At 38.9% G+C, this 20,117-nt stretch overlaps 3 protein-coding genes across 3 annotated transcripts; 1 reads left to right on the top strand and 2 right to left on the bottom strand.

The window, feature by feature from the left end:
• Positions 1-2,254: 2,254 nt before the first annotated feature.
• twf2b (twinfilin actin-binding protein 2b) lies at positions 2,255-10,100 on the bottom strand. Its single transcript, XM_014987517.2, has 11 exons — positions 9,282-10,100; positions 8,601-8,678; positions 8,323-8,501; positions 7,122-7,217; positions 6,925-7,029; positions 6,182-6,196; positions 6,053-6,094; positions 5,843-5,968; positions 5,578-5,728; positions 3,034-3,155; positions 2,255-2,938 (listed from the first exon to the last, which is right to left on the bottom strand). The coding sequence occupies exons 1-11, from the start codon at positions 9,304-9,306 to the stop codon at positions 2,771-2,773; spliced, it is 1,107 nt and encodes a 368-aa protein (XP_014843003.1). The 5' UTR covers positions 9,307-10,100; the 3' UTR covers positions 2,255-2,770.
• Positions 10,101-11,655: 1,555 nt separating this feature from the next.
• LOC148159667 (WD repeat-containing protein 82-like) lies at positions 11,656-15,520 on the bottom strand. The gene is made up of 9 exons (XM_014987519.2): positions 15,138-15,520; positions 14,943-15,043; positions 14,759-14,825; positions 13,990-14,089; positions 13,753-13,869; positions 13,507-13,662; positions 13,355-13,424; positions 12,407-12,549; positions 11,656-12,300 (listed from the first exon to the last, which is right to left on the bottom strand). The coding sequence occupies exons 1-9, from the start codon at positions 15,296-15,298 to the stop codon at positions 12,268-12,270; spliced, it is 948 nt and encodes a 315-aa protein (XP_014843005.1). The 5' UTR covers positions 15,299-15,520; the 3' UTR covers positions 11,656-12,267.
• Positions 15,521-16,391: 871 nt separating this feature from the next.
• rpusd4 (RNA pseudouridine synthase D4) lies at positions 16,392-20,116 on the top strand. The gene is made up of 6 exons (XM_014987514.2): positions 16,392-16,845; positions 17,552-17,759; positions 17,851-17,944; positions 18,506-18,656; positions 18,750-18,847; positions 19,667-20,116. Exons 1-6 carry the CDS (start codon positions 16,425-16,427, stop codon positions 19,868-19,870), a joined length of 1,176 nt encoding a protein of 391 aa, XP_014843000.2. The 5' UTR covers positions 16,392-16,424; the 3' UTR covers positions 19,871-20,116.
• Position 20,117: the final 1 nt, after the last annotated feature.

Genomic DNA, 20,117 nt, shown 5'->3' on the forward strand with positions numbered 1-20,117 from the left:
CTTTAAATCCAGTACACTGAAAAGCACAATCTTATCAATTATTTTTGGTCTGGTGGAAACATTTTAGTACAATTGAAATAAGACAAAACAGATTTATAAGTAACTTTTTAGCAAAAAAATAAAATAAAAATAGGAGCTAGTTTTAAGTCACTAACTTAAGTCAAAGTTATAAGTGAAAGAACCTGCCAGTGGAACAAAACATTTTCCCATATTTTAAATAAAAATAATCTCCAGTAAATCTAACACTTTTTCATCAATATTAAGGAATTTCTCATTTAAACAAGAAGCTATTTCTTGCTGAAAAGTTAATTATATCTGAGTATTTTAAATGTTCCAAGATATTTGCACTACAAACTAGACCAAAAATTATTTGGTAGGAGTTTGTGTTTTTGCATTAAAACAAATCACATTTACATCACAGGAAAAATGGTCCAAAAATTTAAAATTGTTTGCAAAAAGATGTTAAAAATATGAGCTTCAGGTTGGTTTTCTGGGGGTTAAAGTAAGAGAAGAGAATAAATTATTTCAGCAAAGAAATAGAAGTTTTGGGGAAAAATAAAAAAAAACAACCCCTATGCAAGGTTTTAATCAGATCGTTTATCCCAAATTTTCATAATAGAATCTCTGATTAGTTTAAAGAAATCTCAGTAGATTTTTTAGTCTTTAAAGAACAAAGCTGGAAACCACATGTTTGTGGAGCGCCGTCATCTTGTGAAACATCACCATGTCACTGTGACCAGGTTCTCTTTGCTGCTTTTTTTCCAGGACCTCACTGGTTTTTCCAACTGGAAGAATCCCACTGGACCTGACCCACATCAGTGTGAGCCCATTAATTGAGAACAACCTGAAAAGTGTGTGTTGAAAACAGGAAGTCTGGGGTTTAAAAATGAATATTAACCTTCAACAGCGCTGAAATCTTTTAACCAGAATCCGCTACAGTTCGTGATCTTTTTTATGCCTTCCTGAAATTAAAATGTAGATTTGTTTTATTACTTTAATACTTATCAGCTGTTAAGTAAACAATTTAATTCACATGCTGCAGATAGAAGCTTCTGGATTTTGGAAATCACTGCATCATTTCTTGTCATGGTTTCTGCACAGTCTGCTACCAAGATAAATTAATTATTAATTAAACTAGCAATTGTCATGTTTTACAAAAAATCTGTCTCATGGTGATGTAGACCCAGAGAAGTAAATATTTTACAGCAGATGCAGAAAATAGGACAAGCTTTTGGAACTAGTTATTCCAGGAAGGAGGAAAAACTCAACATTTTGATATTTTATTCTTATTTTCCAGTCACCAGAGCTGCATTAACTGCCAACCCCGTTGTTAATCTTTGACCGTTCCTCTTTGCACAATCTTCATGATCTAGATCATCCGTCTAGAAACTGAGGTTACCAAGGAAAGGAAGGCTGTTTAGAGTCTAATAAACCATTTCTGTGTTGATTTGGCTCCTTAAGCTACTGAAAGAGCTCAAGGAGCCAAAGAACCACACTTAAATGTGTGGTTCTTATTTAAACTCTTCAAAGAGTTTGTCTTATCATGCATTTTGACAAGATTCTCCAGGCCTTTTGAAGATAGACAATCCCGCAGCATTACAGGGCTACGCCGTGCTCAGCAGTGAGGTACTTTCCCACGTTTTCATCATTTGTCTCACATCAGACAAAAGTGTTTGTTCTTGAAAAAGCTCAATCTTATCTCATCTTACCAGTCAAAGCTCAGGCGGCGTTTCACAAACTTCACCGATTTACAATTAGGATGTGAGGAGAGAAAAGGCTTTTTTCTCAGCATGTCTCCCAAACCACCGGTTGGCATGCAGATAGCATCTAATGGTTGCCACGGAGATTTGGTGACCACAAGAGCTTAAGAGATTTATTTTTACCTTCCTTACCGTCCTGCTGTCTGTGCATGATGACGAGATAAGCCTGGATCCTCTTTCAGCAATTTAGAGTTGTTTTAAACTTTTCAAAATTTACGTGTTTTGATATTAGAGAGATATTAAAAAAATCAGCCACAGTGGGATCACATCAGGTGCACAATATAAAAACCAATTAGATCTACGATTACGGTGACATTTTGACTTAGACGATAAGAAGAAAACACTTTAGTGTGTCTGTAGATTTTAAGAGAGGCTAAGGAAAGATTTACTTCTGTGTTACAATGTATTTATACCAAACAAGTACTGGATGTTATTGATTACTGATTAAAGGTTCCTACACGTCTAATAAACTTGAAACATCGAGTAGAAAAAAATGCTTTCATAACATTTATTTTACACAGGCAGTGTGGGGTTAGTTTATATTCAACTGTGTTTCTCCACTGAATAAATGTAATAAAATTAAAGTTTCTTTGTTTTCTCAAACTACTGAGATAAAAGATTAATTTGCTTCAAGGTTTCCTTTCCAATAACTATTGAATGCACTGTACATCTTTGCAGGCCTTCAACAGACATTTCCACAGAAATACGCTGCACCAACATTAACAACAGGCCAAATTGGTGTTAAATATATAGTTAGCAGTAACATTCAGTTTCAGATGTTTGATGTGTAAAAACCTTGGCTGTGTGTTGACTGACTCAATGACGGACAGCAGGAGATTCAGAGGACGGGGGGAAATGCATCCGAGATCTACATGTCATTCAATTTCACTTTAAAAACTTTGAATTGAAATAAAAACAGAGAATCAGTGGCCTGAAGGTTAGCAGTGAAACAGCAGATCATTTCTTCAACATTTCTAAATTTCTGTGGATATGATTAATGGATGCAATGTCTAGTTTTCCTCCCCGTTCTCTCCTGTCTCCTTGATGAGGCGCTTGTTGCCCCTCTTCCCTCCTGGGCCTCGGGGCTTAGCGAAGGCCTGCTTCAAGGTGTGCTCCATGGGGTGCACCTCCTCGTACAGGAAGTCTTCTGTCAGACCGTCGCCGCTGTCTATTTCCATCTAAGCAAACAAGCAAACAAACCAGGGGATAATGACTGACTCAGTGGTCATCAATGCTGAATATAAATCTGCCGGTTATGTGGGTTAACTTCTACCTTCTTGGTGACTTCCAGCTGGTAGTCTTGCTCCACCTCGTCCAGTAACCGGTTCTTACAGCTGGAGTACAGCATCCGCTCCTTGATGCTACAGGTGTAGCCAGGCATCGAGTATATAAACACTAGAGGAAGCATGAAGGTGATCAGTTATCAGTTATATCTTACTTTAAAGCTGCAGTATGTAGTTTATATATAAAAAAATATTTTTTTACATATTTGTTCAAAGTGCAGTGTTGTGGCAGTTTATGAGACAGATAAACTGTGAAAAGATCGATTTCCTTCACCTTCTTCCTAAGCCGTCTGAAGAAATGCACCAATCAGAGTCAGGAGGCGGGTCTTAGCGCTGTCAATCAACCTCATGTATTCGCTGCTCAATGTGCTAATGGTAGAGAAGCAACTTGTCGTGACAGGGCATGCTGGCTGCGGCATAGCAGAGAGAAAGGGGAGTAGTAAGAAGGTGGTGGGATGAGCAGCGCCACAGCGAGAGTGATTGACAGCGCTAACGCCATCCTCCTGGCTCTGATTGGTTGTTTCTAGATAGCATTTGGAGCAATGGGAGAAGGCAGAGGAGCTTGATTTTTACACAGATTATCCGTCTCATACAATACTATAACAACATGCTGACAGTTTCAACAAATATTCAAACAAACGTTTTAATAAAAGTTACACACTGCAGCTTTAATAACCAATATGACATCCAGCAACTCAGATACTTACAAGGTAAATCCTAACCAAGTCATTGATAGTATGGAGTAAACGCAACAGCCAAAATGATGAGTAAATCATACAAATTGATATTTAATTCAAGCAGAAGTTCATTTACCTCTAATGTCATAACATGGGTGTTTGAAAAGCACAAAACCCAACCTCAAAACTTTATATTTGCAAGTTTTCTTAACCGTAATCCAGATAAGTTGCAGGGTGACAAAGTCTTCAGTCGTTTTTACAACATGTTGCCATTTAATAAACTACCTGAATACATCACTGCTACCCATTATGAAGTGTAAATTGGCTTTCCAAAGCAACTAATTAGGATTAAAATGTAATTAAGATAAAGAAAAACATCTTTTGTAACCCATGTTTGGTTGAGAAAGTTTCTGTAAAGAATTACCACATTGGGCTGATAGATATAAAACATCTTAAACTTTGAGCTTATTTTTCTGAAGCTACTCCGTCAGTTTAAGCTTCCTTCACCGCTAAATGCTGAAGCAGGAAATGAAGACACCAAAACCTTCGTACAGCTGGCAGGAACATCCGAGATGAGTAATAACACTCGGGTGCGTCAGAGGAAGACATCCTTTTGTGTTACGCAATCGTTTAATACACTGTCGGCGGAAGAAACAGAACTGACTGGTACCGCATTGAGCATGTGGTTGGTTTACTGCGAGGCCATGAAGCCGAGGGGAAACACCGAAGATGATAAGCTCAGAAAGGTCGTGGTTAACTCGACTCTAATCTGTCCATTGAGTCACTAAGATTTGGTAGCCGTTGTGGTGAAATGCCATTTTCACTGAAATCGGCTAAATTGACGTATTTTCATACTTTTAAATGTAACTGAAAGAGATAAAGACAGTAAAAACAGCTCAATTTAAAAATCACTCACACAGGCATTGACAATAATAAAAAAAGAGTTAAAGCCCAAATTATTCATACCATAAACAATAAAAAAAAATTAATTATGCCAGCATTGTTTATTCTTACTGGAAGGAATATTAAAGGTGTCTTATTATGCTTCCTTGAACAGGTTACGTTAGGTCTATGGTCTATACAAAACTTGTTCATTACATTTTTTTTAACAAAATCACTCAATTAAATTTTAGTCTGGTCATTTCTGCCTGTTTTGAGCTCCTTCCAGAATGAGCTGTTTTTGGGCCGCTGTCACTTTAAATGTGTGAAAATCGCTGCAAACAGATGCATAATTATACAACCGTAGATCTTTGTAAAGCAGATATAGCTCCTTCAGAACAACCAACAAGAAAACAGCAGCAGCATGTGGATTGTTAGTCAACAACAGCAACAACAGCAGCCTCCTGGAGTCTTAGAACTCAGCTTGGGTTGCTAGGTGATGGGCTGGGCTTTGCTGTGGTTGCTAGGTGATGGGCTGGGCTTTGCAGTGGTTGCTAGGTAACGGGCTGGGTTTGCTGGGGTTGCTAGGTGAGGGGGTGTGCCTGCTGATTTTGAAACAGGTCATTTTTTCAGACACCAAGAAACATTAATTTATTTCCAAATACTGAATAGGCGTTTTTATTTTTTAAAAACGTTTGGGCTGTTTTTAAAAGTAGAACTAAAATGTAAAAAATTTGAATTTTACACAAAAAAAATCTCATTTAAGGTTTTCAAGTCGTCCAGTCAACTTAAATTTGATTAAAAATTTGTTACATCAAACAAATTTCAGGAGATAATTTGCCAAAAGTACCAAAGGAAATATTCAAAACTATTCTAGCCCAAAATCACATTTGTGGTGAAATATAAAAAAAATATCCGACATCATTGATCTTTCTGCATGTTTTCATCTCGTCTCATGAAAGCTGAGTGCGTACTGACCCAGCGCCTCCTGCAGCTGGCCTTGATGGGAATGCTTGAAGACAAAGAAGTGATATCGTGGGGAGTCTGTGGGAATCCTGAAGGGAAGCTCGTGGGTTTCTGTGGGTTTGGTGTGAACCAACTCGATCGTCTCTCTTTCTACATCCAGCCTCTGGAGCACAACATATCCAAGCAAACTTTGAGAGACTAAATCACTTTAAATATAACTCACTATTATAACAAAGACTGCCCACTGATTGCACAGTGGTCTTGTTTCCGTGCTCACCAGCTGGATGTAGTTGATGCGCTTGTGCTTGAGCTGCTGCAGAGCTCGTTTGGCATCTTCCTGCAAAGGGAACGCGAGACCCTGAAGAGTCTGAGCTCTCTTGTCTAAACCAAACTCCATTGTGACCTGGAGAGAGAAAACACAGGGCGTTATGAAATCAGCTCTCTTACGCAAAATGAGTGACGAAGCAGACGGTCAGATCTGACAGACCCTCGCTCGTGCTGTTGGGGTTCCAATTCTTCTGCGTTCATCCTGCAAAGTAAAGAGCAGTTGCTTTCTTTGACTTTCGTTAATTGCAATGAACACACTTGAGTTCTTGTGTAAGAAATATCAACCTACCCAGACAACTTTATCCTGAAGCAAAAGAAAGGAAAAAGACTACATCAAGAACTAACAATGGACACGTTTTACATGCAGCACCTTGTAAAGATATTTAGAACTTGTTTGGATTTGTTTTACTTTTGCAAGACAGATTTCAACGTGTTTTACTGGTATTTTGTGTGAAAGATAACTAATCTTGCAGATTTCAACATTTATTTTTGTTTTCCACTCTGATAAATTCAGTAGAGAACATTACGACACAAAATATGTAGCTTCATATCTTCCTGCTATCTCTGTCTCTGCTAGGTGGAAGCCTCCCCAGAGCATGATGCTTCCACCACCATGTTTAATGCTGTATTTATGGTTTTCTTTTAGCAATAGTTTTTTTTTCCTCGCCAGATTCTGCTTCTCCCACTGGAACTGTGAATCTCTACAGCTCCTCCAGAGGAACCGGTCAACCCTGTCTCTGCCTGGACGCTCTGTTTGCCATTGCCTTTCCATCTTTGTAAAATGGACTAAATTGGTGCTCCCTTGGAGTTTCGTAGGTTTTTATTTGTATTTTTTAGAACCTACCCCTGCTTTAGACTTTGTAATTGTAAAATATTTTACAAAAAAATACATATTTTTTTCCTTCCACTTCACAGTGACTACTTTGTACTCCCGAAACATCAAAGAGAAAACATAAACGTTTGTCCTCATCTCATTAAAATGTGCATAGATACTTTTAAACGTCCAGACAGCTCATGTGATTTCTTGAGCACCTCTGTGATTTTGATTCGTTGTAGTTCCTGCTCGGCTGACGATAGAGGAGGTGGAGAGGAGCAGGAGGAACGGTGGCGCATGTATCCCTGAAAGCATAGATCGTCCTGCAGGCAGAGAGTCGACAAGAAGCTGCTGGTTAGTGACACTCAGGAGGCAGCGAGCCGGTGGACCTCAGTATGTTTTATTTTTTCCTCGCCTCGACTGTGCCGAACATTTCGTCTCTGATGTGACCTCCACCAAACTCTTTCTTCAGTGTGGCACGGGTCGCAGCGTACATCATCTTCTGCCTCACCTACAAAACACACGGGAAGAATTTTCTGTAGCTTTTAAGCAAAATCCTTTTCACTAAAGTATTATTGCGTCATTAATCCATCCATTTTAAAATAAATAGTAGAAAAAAACTTGACTGGTTGGACACAATCAGCAAAAGGATTATTTGAAGTTGAACTGGAGATTATTTCTTTATTTTAGGTCCATTAGAGGTTTGATGTAAATAGCAGAAATAAAAAGGTTTCTTGTACATTTAGCTTACAAAAGGCGACTACCAGTGCTTTTAAACTACTGTTCACTACATTTCATTTACAAAGAGCCTGACTTTTTTTGCAATCCATCCTTCTGTCACTGAATCGATTATTGAAATAATCATCAAAAAAAAAAAAAAAAAACAATCCTAAAAACACAACCAGAGCTGCAACACAGTGGTCCAGACTGAAGCATATTTATCTGTTAGAATGGCCTAGTCAAAGTTGAGAGCTACGTTGATTTCAAAATCCTTGGAAAGACATAAAACTTTATGCTCACAAACACTAATCATACTGTACTAGGTTTTATTTTGAATTTCTTTGCATAAATGACACAGCAATTCATTCTGCAACACTTAAAAATCCTAATTTCAGCTCATTTCTACAAAAAAACATTTTTATGTTTTGCGTTTGACTAAATCAAAGAAAGTAAAAAAGTTTGTTTTTAGAGGATACTGTTAAAGTAATTCACTGAAAAAGGAATTGATCATTAATTGGATTTAAGAATCTGCTTGTGCCTAATAGCAAATGACTTAAATGTAATTTAAGACTCTTAAGTCATTTCTCTTAAAAGTCAAACAACTTAAAAGAAAATGACTTAAATCATTAAGGTATTAAGTCATTTACGTAATCATTTAAGTTATGGAAACTTAAAAAACAAACATGCAGAAACATTTAAACTAAAATGGTCACTCACTGAAATGAAAATTAGAGAAAAAGCATCAAAAATCCAAAGAAAAACATAAAAAGACTAGAAGAGAATCTGATTTGAAAGAAATAAAAATGTTTTGGAGCCAATCAACTTATTTTCTCTCAGATTCTCTGTACGTTCAAATTACTCTTGTGCATTAATGAATATCTTGTATCCAGACTTACTGGTGACTGGTCAGGTGACCAGGCGATGAACGTCCACTCGTATCCCTGTGCATTCTGGGAGTCCAGGCGGTACAGGATGTAGCAGGGCTCCTGAGGCGTGAGAAGAGGAAGCACAAACTGGTCGTAGTCTTTGTCCCAGCTCTGCACCGGCTCTCTGAACGAATCCAACACCAGCTCCTCTGCAGAAGAAAAAAATTATAATAAAAAAACACTAATAATCAAGGAAAAAAATTACACCAAACTCAAACAAGAGGCTTGTGAGCAGAAGAAATGTTTACCATTGCTGATTATGATCTTCATGATTCTGATGGAACCTCTTCTCGCTTGAGCCAAGAACTGTTTGAGCTCGGGTGTAGCTGCAGTAATCAGATATAAGACAAAACAAAGTAAAAAAAACAAACAGTGGTTCTGCAGGTGAAAGCAACTGAGACAGAGTTTGGTAAGTAAGAAGCTGTGACTCCACAGAGGAGTGAAAACTTGATTCACAGCCAGGTATTCATCACCTAAATTGACTCAGAACTGACTCGACACGCCTCTGACCCGCTGCAGCTGCTGGACAAAACCGATTTAAGTTCAGAAAAAAAAAAGATTTAAACAGAGAAAATCTTTATTCGCTGTAGTTCCTGATCTGGTCTCAGTGTGGTTACCAAACCCTGCGATCTCATGAATGATGTAAGATCAGGTGAGAAAGAGGAACACTTCCGTTAACCAGTCCTCCCAGTGCTCCAGTAAGTGAACTCCATTACACACACACACTGCTGCTGAATGAATGAGTTCATCATCACCCAAGCAGACATTTCAGTTAAGCATTTTGTGTGACTCTTTGTAATTTTAATACAACTTGATGAAGTTGCTAATGCTTGACACAAAAGTTTGTAGAGTTGTTGCTCAAAAGTGCTTCAAATTATCCTCCCCTCCCCCCAAAAAACTCCCCAATCTAATTAGATGCAATGATTTACCGTTAATCCCAGTTTGGTGTGACATCTTTTGGCAGTCGCTGTTCACGGTTTCCCGTTCGTCTCATGCAGCAGAGACCCCTTCCACGTCCTCGGTGTCCTCTCTCTCCCTGCAGGTGAGCGGCCTCTCCTCCGACGGCAGACAGATACAGAAGCACGCACAAGTGACATAAACGCCTGGAGGATGACTCGGGAGCTCCCTTAACGCCTGAAACACAATCTCCGGAAGTGTGGCCAATGAGTAATAATGTGCCTGTCAGTGGATATGCCTCCCCAATGGGCGCCCTAAAACACTTTGCATATCGATGGCAGCAGCGGTGATGGTCTCGCCAGGGGGAGCCTTAAACGGGTCGCTTCCTGTCCCGTCTGGAGATCCGGAGATGTTCAGGCCAGAGATCAAAACTGCGTTTCCAGAAGCTGCTTCTGTGTCGCGTGTAATGACATTTTAGCACTCCTTCACAAAGAATGGACAATCAGGCAGACGCAGCAGCGTGATCTCAAATTCCAGCCACCTGCTCACAGAAATGTGACACCAGGCCAGAATCTGATCGCTACATTTGAACATAGTTCCCCCTTCCCACGAGCCTGCAGCCAGTACATCTTGTGCCTGTGAGCAGAGAGTGGATGAATGAAGAGCTACAGGTACAACCTCAGAAAACTCACCAGGTGGCATTTTATCATAAAGTCTTCACAACATTTTCGTCATGCAAAAGCCTCAAACTTCAGTGAATTATTATACAAGGTTTTCTATAAATCTAAAAACTGTATTTAGTCATTTTTACTAGTTTACCCATAAATAAAATTAAATGAAACATGTCAACCTTTGACACTTTCCCCACAGCACTTTTCAAGCATTTTCAAGGTATTTCTTTTACTTTTCCAGCATCACACTTTGGAGATTAAAATAACACAAATTAAAGTAAAAAGTTTCAATTCACTATTAAATATCATTTAACATGTGACATTATGTTATTAATAATGTTTCTTGATAGTATTCTACATTCTATAGCAGGAAGAAGGTAAATATAATAAAAATGTATCACATTGAATAATTTTGGTAATTCTAACTGATCTAAAACAGGCGAAGTTTAATACAAATATCTGGTTTCAACTGTAAATCTGGGCTTTTAGTAAAACATTAGATTGAACCCGTACAAACCCTGCATTGAGCGTTTTACCAATCTATTCAATTCAACTTCACAAAATGAAAACAGTGCAGCTCAGAGCAAGCTTTGGAGGAGGTGCAGAGATCCACTGCTCAGGTAGAATATCTGTCGATTGGACGACTTTTTATCGAGCACTAAAATATATACAATAGTGACAAACGTGTGGCCTGTGTGAAAAACGCTGTGTGGCAGAAAAACAACAAACTGAGCAAACATTGGCGACCTTGAAACTTGGAGGTGGAGACAGGGAAGCTGGTAAGAGTTCATGGGGAAACGGATGGACAAAGATGCAAGGCGATCCTGGGAAAAAACCTCAGAGGCTCAAATTTCTACTTGTAAAACAAAAACTAACAAGAAAAAAAGTGTTTCAGATCCCCGTTACAGTTATTCACAATGTTATTTTGGTCTTTAACACAAAATCCTAATAAAGTTATTGAAGTTTGTGGTTGTGGTGAATGAAAAGGTGAAAAAGTTTAAGGGGAAGCAGTACGTTAGTAAGGCAGGGTTCGACATGAAACACCACACCGACTTTTATGTAAGAGGAGCTTCATAGTGATGTAAAATATCTGGATAGACGTCGGTATCACAATCACCAGACACAAAAACGAGCTAACGAGGAGAAAAGACACCAGAAGCTCTAAAAGTTTAAAGAGAATGAGAATGAATTGGTACAAGTTTAAACTGCTGTACTTGGATTTCTTTCATTTATTCACACATGATTTGCTCACACACATACATGCTCACACACGGGTGTCGGTAAGAGAGACATAAGTGTGTGCCTGTGAGGTTACCTGTGATGGGATCATCCATTATTCACTCTGTGGTGAGTACACTACCCAAGCATGTATACATTATTCAGCGCGGCTCCCACCCCCTCCTCTGCTTCAGGAAGACAAAGTTTTAGACGCACGAAGACACATCACTGTCTCTGATTCTCAGAGCTCCTTCAGTTTCCAGTTTCCAATACTCCAAATTATCCAAACGTTCACTACGACTAAATGACATAATTATGGAAAATGAACTGAGAATAGCACCATCTCAACAAGCCTATCTACGTTGAGCTACAAAAACAATCAACTAAGGGAAACGAGGCTCAGGTGTTGGACTAAGTGTGAATTTATGCAACTGGAAAACTTTGTGATGAAGTATTATATATTTTAAGCTATAGAAAATTAAAAATTTTAAAAGCAAAAGTCTCCCAAAGCAGCATCCAAACTTTGCACTTTAGTTTATTTTGTTATTAAACACTCACATTGCTGAAATATACGCGACATGTTTTGACATTACTTCTACTTCTTCTTTGTCAAAGTTGTGAACAACAGACATAAAAAAATAACAGTTTTCAGTCTTTATCACATATGGACACAGTGAGTCTCACTGAAATATTTGCATTTTGGTGCTTTTCATGAAAGCTTGTTTTGCTTTTTTGTTTCAGGTTTTTGGAGAAATGTTGGACTGAAATGGATGGATGGATGCTAAGAACAAAAATGGCAAAAGAGAGAAAAGAAAGTTTCTCTTTTCAACATAACAGTTTATTATTAAAAACCTAAGTAAAAACTATCCATTGAACAGGTAGTACAAAAAGACATGGTATAAAATTATAAAAAATGAGCACCTAAACAATCTTAAAAAAGTTTTTTTTTACAAAGAACTGACAGCATCTTTAAGCCTTTCACAGAATACTGACGCAACAGGAACAATAAATTAACGGCATTTAAAAATACTTCTGAATTTCTTGGTTAACAAGTTGCAACTGTGCCAAAGTGGAGTTTAACACATTAAGAAATCCAACTTCACTGCTGGGTGGGAAGCTGTTCCAGCCTTTATAAGTCATCAACGCACGGGAGCCAAAGAGACTGGAAAACACACGAGAACAGTAAAGATTAACATGAGCAGCAAAGTCAGAAGCACTTTGTTCAGCAGTGCATCTCTGAGAGCGTCACATAACGTGTTTGCTCTCACCGTGTTTGTGCAGGCGCTGGCAAACGTCATGTATCTGGGGTTAAACTGCAGAGTGTTGATAGGGCCTGGGTGTTTGCCGTCCAACACGGCCACCTTCATCCCACTTTCTGTGCTCCAAACGTGAACTCTTCCGTCCTCTGAACCTGCACGAGACAGAGTCTGTGTACACCGCCGGCCCAAAGCGGTCAAACCCGTTTAATCTTTTCACGTATTGCTGCGTTACGACCCTAAGCTTCAGTGCAGTTTGTGATCAAGACCAGAAAGGTTGAGGAGAAAGTGGTTGGGTTAGAAAACAGCTTTGAAAATATCAGAGAAAAATTATTTTCATCATCCTGTGAAAACTACAGACAAAAGGTCTACTGTGGGTTCGACTCCCAGCAGGACGACAACTGGCTAAATCTGTTTGAGATTTAACAGATTTAACCTAAATCTGTGTAACAAGACTAAACCTGATCAATTGAAATAAGCTCAATAATTTCCATTTGTATAATTTGTTGTTTTTCTTTTTTCTCTCTCTCCTTCTACCAAAAATCGGTGCTTTGATTTCAATTAGCCCTTTTTTTGAAGGACAATTTTGTTTACAGAAACTTCATAATTCAATTTTTTTTTTATTTCTGTTGTTTTGTTTTTATTTTTGGATATTTTAAATGTCTACCAGTTTAATGATCTTTGATAATTATGCCAGTACTTATATCCTACTTGAAAATTGTCCCAAAACAACAATACTATCGTTTATCGCATTAACTTCCGGGACAATTTGTTGTCCAGTAAAATTTGTTAATATGACAGGCCTAAACAATACTTAAAAATTAACGATCATAGACGTCCTCCTAGTTTGTGGTTTTAAAATGACAAAATTAAGATGCTTGAATATTTTTGTCAGACCCTGTGTTGCCCCCCCATCTGACAGGAAGTGACCCAAACAAATGAAGAAGTTCTGTTTCTTACCAATCATGACGAACTGTGAGTCTGGGGTGAAGCAGGCCTCCAGGGCGATGCCTTTGTTATTGTTGTAACCCTGAAATCAGGTGAAAACCTGTGACACATCCAGCTATTTACCAGCCCTGTCTCTTCATTATATCTGTGTTTATGAGTCTTACTGAAAAAGTGTGCAGCACCGATCCACTGAAAGCATTCAGGATGCGAACAGCGCCTCCATTGGTGCAAATGAGAATGAGCTTCCCATCGTTACTGAATTTCAGTCCAGTCCAGTCACAGACGCGATTTAATCTGGCCTCAAAGCACGCAAAGGGACCCTAACACAAACAGGAAGATATTAGATGTCACTAGTCAGACCGGTAGCTGCTGTATGAAGGTCGGGTCACACATCCGACAGCGATTTGTACCTTGTCAAAAGCACGAATGTCGTACAGTTTGATGGCCTGTGATTCCACTCCTGCTGCAAAAACCAGCCCATCCGGGTCAAATGAACACACAGGTTTCCCCAAAGGATCAGTCAAACCCTGAGAGACAAGACAACAGGATTTAATAAAACGCCCCCATCCAACATCCTACATATTTTTTTTTTCCATTTTGTTTGTTTTTATTAGTAAAGGAAAGTGGAGCTTGAACTAAACTCTCACTTGACAGTTGGGAGAACGCAGATCCCAGATGCGGATCGTCTTGTCCAACGAACTGGAGATGAACGTCTCGTCCACCGGAGACATGGAGAGTGCCGTTACCCTGGTTGGAAAAATAAAATTCACTTTGACCGATCAGGAAGGAGCTATTAGTTCATATAAAGCAAAAACAACTTAGTCTGGTAATGCTCCACCATCCAAACTACTTTCATAGAAAAAATTAAAAGTTTTCAGAAAATGTAACAACAGTGGCACTTGACAGAGTTTTTACTGACAAACCTAGTTGAATATAGAATTTTAAAGGTAAATCTAGATATTCATCCTACCAATAAAGGTTCAAAATTTAAGAGAAACATATTTCTTGACTTTGTTACATGTGTCAATAACTTGATGGTGTTTGTGGATCGTTAGTGAAAGTTATTTTAATAGGAATGTCTGTGATAAACACACAGATGGTGTGTTGATGTCTGCACATCAACACACCATCTACATGAGGAACCATGGTGGTGGCAGTATCATACTGCGGGATTATTATTTATTTTTTTCAGCATGAAAAGGGGAAGCTGATCAGAGTTGTTAGGAAGATACAGCCAGAAATACAACTGGATGGATACAAGTGTATTTGTGTTAGCAAGGTCTAGTCAAAGTCCAGACTTAAATTGAATTAGGAATTAGAAATTTGTGGGTGTAGCTTGACAAAATGTGAAATGAAAAACCCAGAAGGAATACGAACACTTTCTCAAGGCTGAATGTTGACTGTTTTGCGTATTACCTTGCAGTGTGACCAGGGAAATATCGAATAAACTTGTTGTCAGTGAGCGACAGATATCTAATTGTATCTGGAAGAAAGAAAACAAGCTCTGGTTAATAAAAATTTAGTTTATGTTACTCATTAGACCTCAGTGTGCTTCATGCCTTGTGATGACAACAACAGGCTGTAACCTGCAGGTTCTTACCGTCCAGCTTGTTGGAGCTGAAGACCACAGTCTGGGCCTCCCCCTGCGTGAAGCGGATCAGATCTACTCCGTACTTCTTGCTGTACAGGGTACTGAACGGCCTGGACCAGAAAAAAAAAAAAAAAAAAAAAAAAAAGAAGAAATTAACTCATATTCACACGATTGCTGGTTATAAACACTGACCTGCCCACTTACTTTCCCTCCTGGATGTCATATAAAACAATAGAGTCGTCGTCGCTGCTTGAAACGGCATGTTCTCCATTTGAGCTGTAGTCCACACAGTTAACTTTCTCTGAATTCAGTCGGTAAGTCCTGGCAACTTTAAAACTCCTCAGCAGGCTGTCCGTGATCTTCATCGCTCCAGTAGCCCGTTAAAATCATAAAAACAAAGCAAGCACGTCGTTCTTTCTCTGCTTTACTTAACTGCGTTTTAAAATCATTTCTAGTTAGAAAAGCGTTGCATTATGTCTAACTACCGCTGACAGACACGTATAATTGGCTATATTTTGGTTATTAATGCCTTAATGATGTTTTTTCCCCCTGCTCTGCTTCTTCTTGGTTTTTTTAGTTGATTAGCAGGAAACATGATATGCGTTACCGCCATCTACTGGAATGGAGTGTGGCTCAAAAATGTCTTATTTTGATCATATGATCAGTAATAACTAATAACTATAATGTAAATAATAAAATATGTGAAGTCTTTATCATAACGTCTGTAATGTCTGCTTTCTGTTTTATTTTACGAATGTGTTTTGTTTTTGTAGAAACCTACCTGTGTTTTGTTCCTCGTTTTGTTTTTCTTTATATTGGTAAACAAAGATATTATTTCAGTTAAAGAATTGTAATCTTATTGTTTTCCTATAGCCCCCGCCCCCCAACAAACGACACATTTTTTTTTCTTTTATTGGCCTTTTATTCTTTCTTTTATTTTTATTTTATGAGAAGCATCCTTCGGTTAAACACAGCACAAGTTTTAACAGAAAATTAGATTTTTTGTTGCTGGAAATTAACTAAAAACATCTTAGATCACTTATATGTCAAACAAATAAAATGACCAAAACTCTGCACATTAACACAGAAGTGTGTTGATGTGTGGAGTTAATTGATGTGCACTTTTTTTCTTTTTTTTTTTGCTTGTTGCACAGAACAGAGTAGAAAAACAATTGCCCCCAAAAGTTACATAAACATAAACATTAAGGCAAATGCCACAATGTTACTTTTGGTAAAAATAATAAAAATAAAATCTTGTCTGATTTAATGTTGTGCAGGTAAAGGAGAAATAATTCTAAATAATATTTCTTTCGCAGTTTTTTAATAGAGAAAAATTCACATTTTTCACCTGCAAAATGTTTTGGTACCACTGGGCAAAACGCTTGAATCCTTTTACTTTGAAAAGTGCGACCCGGATATAAACTCATAGTGTTTCCTGTAAAGTTGTTTTCAATGGCTCATGTGTTACCGCTCTCTTCACCTTGAACCATAATGAACTGCGGTAAAGCAGTAGCCGTTCTGGGCGACCAAATGTTTTTCTTGTTGGTTAAATCGCGGACTATCTGCCGCCGGCTCCCGGGCACAGCACCGGTCCTCAGCCGGAGTCAGCACACCGCGGCTGAGCGCGACTCGCCTGGCGGTTCAGACACCGCTGAGAAGCCCCGGCTGAGAGCCATCGACCTGGCCAGAAAGATCCGACAGGAGAAGGCGAAGACTCAGAGTGAAACTCGGACACAGGACAGGGATCCTCCGGTATCCGGCTCACAGCAGAGAGTGACCGAGCTGAAAAGGTTCACTGCGCAGCTGCAAAACGTCCATCCGAACGTGCTGGCCAAACATCTGCACCGAACCCTGCTGTACCGGGATAAAGATGTGGTCATCCTCAACAAACCCTACGGCGTCCCTGTCAGAGGTAAACCAACTTCCTGTTGGGTTAGGGTTCAGAAAGAGCGGGTGAATAAAGATAAAATATATTGTGGTGAAAGTAGGTATCCCATCGGTGACCATGAGAAAAATGTAACATGATATGAAGACATTAAAGTAAACCGCCAAAATAATCGATGCAACTAACGATTATTTTAGTTGTGGATTTATCTATAAATTATTATATTTTTTACTGCTACGTTCTGCAGATAAAACCTTTTTATTGAATATTATAAATGCATCAAAAGATGCAAATAAACAAATATTTCAATTCTACTTAAATAAGAAAATAAATACTAACTAAAATGCAATAACCTACCGTGTATGCTTGATCAATTGAAGCAAAGGATGCATCTGCACTTAAAAAAAAAATCTAAATGACTGCACTATGCCTATTGTGGTGTTTTGGGTTGAACATCTTTGCAATTTTTTTTTTTTTTTGCTTAGTTATTGCGCTGACTGTATTGTCCAACAAATGCCCTTTTTTGAGTCATGCATGGGATGGGAGGCATATGTATGCATACCATCCTCTGATTAGTTAACGTGAATACTGTGTCCTCCCAGTGGTGTGATTTAAAACGTTTCCATTAATCTGGCATCTGGATTTTAATGAAGGGATATCAGGGCTCCTTGTTAAGCTGCTAACAACTGGAATGACATTTAAAATTTGTACAAAACCCTTGTCTGTTTTTCAGAAGAGTCTGGCGTCACGACCGTCACCTCTGTGCTTCCTGTTCTCTGTAAAATGCTGGACGGGCTGAAGACGAAGACGGACACCGAGCTGCTGCCCTGTCTGGGTCTGGAGAAGGACTCATCCGGAGCGCTCCTGCTGGCCAGGAGCGAAGCAGTACTGGAGCACATCCTCTCCCTGAGTAGAAGTAACCAAGTGGAGAGGAAGTATTGGTAAGATGATGGATGTCATTATCGGCAGCCGCTTGGTTTCATTTTAAATAAAGCTGCTGTGTTAGTTACCAGGTTCTCTGCGTTTCCTCAGGGTGATCACAGTTGGTGTTCCTGTTCCCTCTGAAGGGCTGATCGACATTCCCGTCATCGAAAGAGAAGTTACAGGTCCTAAGCCACATTTCAAGGTGTTTCTTATTCTCCATTTTTGATTATTTGTTCAATGACAGTGTAATAAAGATTAGTCAGAGCTGCACTTAAAAGCAGGTACTATGCTGGTAACCTTAGCTGTACACCTGACAACTTTACTTGTTTAAGCAGGCAAGGTTTTGAGAAAACCAAATTTTTTAGTTTTGTGTTGGTTATCAGTCTTTAGTATTTACTTTGGAGCCAGAAGTTTTTAAAACATTTGGAATTTTACCTTTTTTTTATTTTTTTGATCAAAGACTATTATTTCAGCTGAGCTTATGAGCTGATGACCTGATATGGAAGAGCTTAGGTGTTCATCCTGTGTTGCCATGGCAACGGATTCTGTTAGATGAACCGTCCTGATACTGAATACTCCTGTGTTTATCTCAACACGGCGTGTTAAGCTGCTCAGATTTATCCTTTTAGAATAGACCTGATTAGCTTGGGGTTAAGTACTTCACCACCAGTTTATGATTTCTGGTGATTAAAGCGAAGTATTGAAATGGAGGTAATCTTGCTGATGTACACGGGTTCTTTAGTTTCATAACATCCTGTTTCAGATGACGCTGAGTCCGCTTTTCAGAATGAACGAGGCCGGTGACGGCATGACCAAAGTGCGAAGCCACCGGCAGGCCCACGCTGCAGCCACCAAGTACCGAGTCCTGGACAGCAGCTACGGCTGCAGCCTGGTCGAGCTCCAGCCTCTCACCGGTTAGATCTCGTTTCTTTAGCTGACGTTACTATTTTTTTTTTTTTCACCAAATCAGTTTTAGTTTCACATGCTCTGTTTTCTTGCATGCACAGGGGTGAAGCACCAGATGCGGGTACACATGGCGTACGCTCTGGCCTGTCCCATTCTCGGAGATCACAAATATTCCCACTGGAGCAAACTGGCACCGCAGGTGAAACATGTTAATAATCTGCCACAGGGGGCAACAAAGTGACATACATGCAGCTCCTCCAGATTAGTGGCAGCAGCAGTCAGCAAACACCTGGTGGCGCTGCACATCGAGTTTATCATACAAACTACTTCAGCGCTCCTAAAAATGTTTGTAGATGGCATAATGGAGGAGCATTGTTGTGAAGTGCTCAAGGTGTCTAAATGTGAAGTCAAATTTCTTGATTTATGTTTGATATTTACAGCATTTTCAGAATAACTGAATAGTTACTTGATTGTGCTATAAAGTAGGATCGTGACTAGAAAATGGATAGGTGCTAATTATAAATGTAAACTTTATACTTATAGGTTTTTACATTTGAATCTTTTTGCTTCCACTAAACTTTCTATCTGTTGGGATTCAGCACCCAATGAACTTAACATTCTAAGAAACTGATGTTTTACTTGACGGACAGCCATAATTATAAAAAAATGAACAAAAGTAGACGCTTGAAATATCACCACCTTCCTAACATAATGGCCTAACTAATTTTTTGGCATATATATATATATATATAAATATATATATATATATATATATATATACCTAATACAAATTTTGTCCGAAAATGACTTGCGCCATTATTTTTGGAAGGTGACAATATTCAGTGTAGTGAATGTATGTAATTTTTGTATTACTACTAAAATGACCTTTTTGGTGGTATCCTTCTTTCCTTCGAATGTTCAGGAATGTAGATATTTGGTATTAGAATATACATAATACAAAAATTGTTTACAAAGCTTCTATAAAGGGCTAGCTTAGTGTTTTGTCTTTGTTTCACAGAAATTACCGGACCGTGTGCTGAAAAAGCTCGGACTGGAGCAGAGCAAGAGCCGGTACCTGCCTCTTCATCTGCACGCGCGCCGGCTGGCGCTGCCGGGTCACAGCCAGTCCGACGTCGCCGTGTCCTGCCCCATGCCCAAGTACTTCATAAAAACACTGAACAGACTGCAGCTGACGTTCCCAGAGGACAAAAATGATGAATAACCCCTCTGTGTCTGCAGAAAGCTGGGTTATACTGAGAGGCTGCTGAATGAAGGAGAAACAACCATTTAAATTAAATGTGGACTTTTACATCAATACTGACCTGAGTTTAGGTTTATAAGAGTTCGATGGAGCGCAAAAGGAGTTTGTTTTGTGGAAAATGGTGGCATTGCAGCCTTGTTACTGTACAGACCTATATAATGTCTTCATATTAAAGTGCATTATTTGACACGAGTCACGATGAAAGAAT

The sequence above is a fragment of the Poecilia mexicana genome, unplaced genomic scaffold, assembly GCF_051168715.1.
Source record: "Poecilia mexicana isolate PSO_F unplaced genomic scaffold, ASM5116871v1 scaffold_5, whole genome shotgun sequence".
NCBI lineage: Eukaryota > Metazoa > Chordata > Actinopteri > Cyprinodontiformes > Poeciliidae > Poecilia > Poecilia mexicana.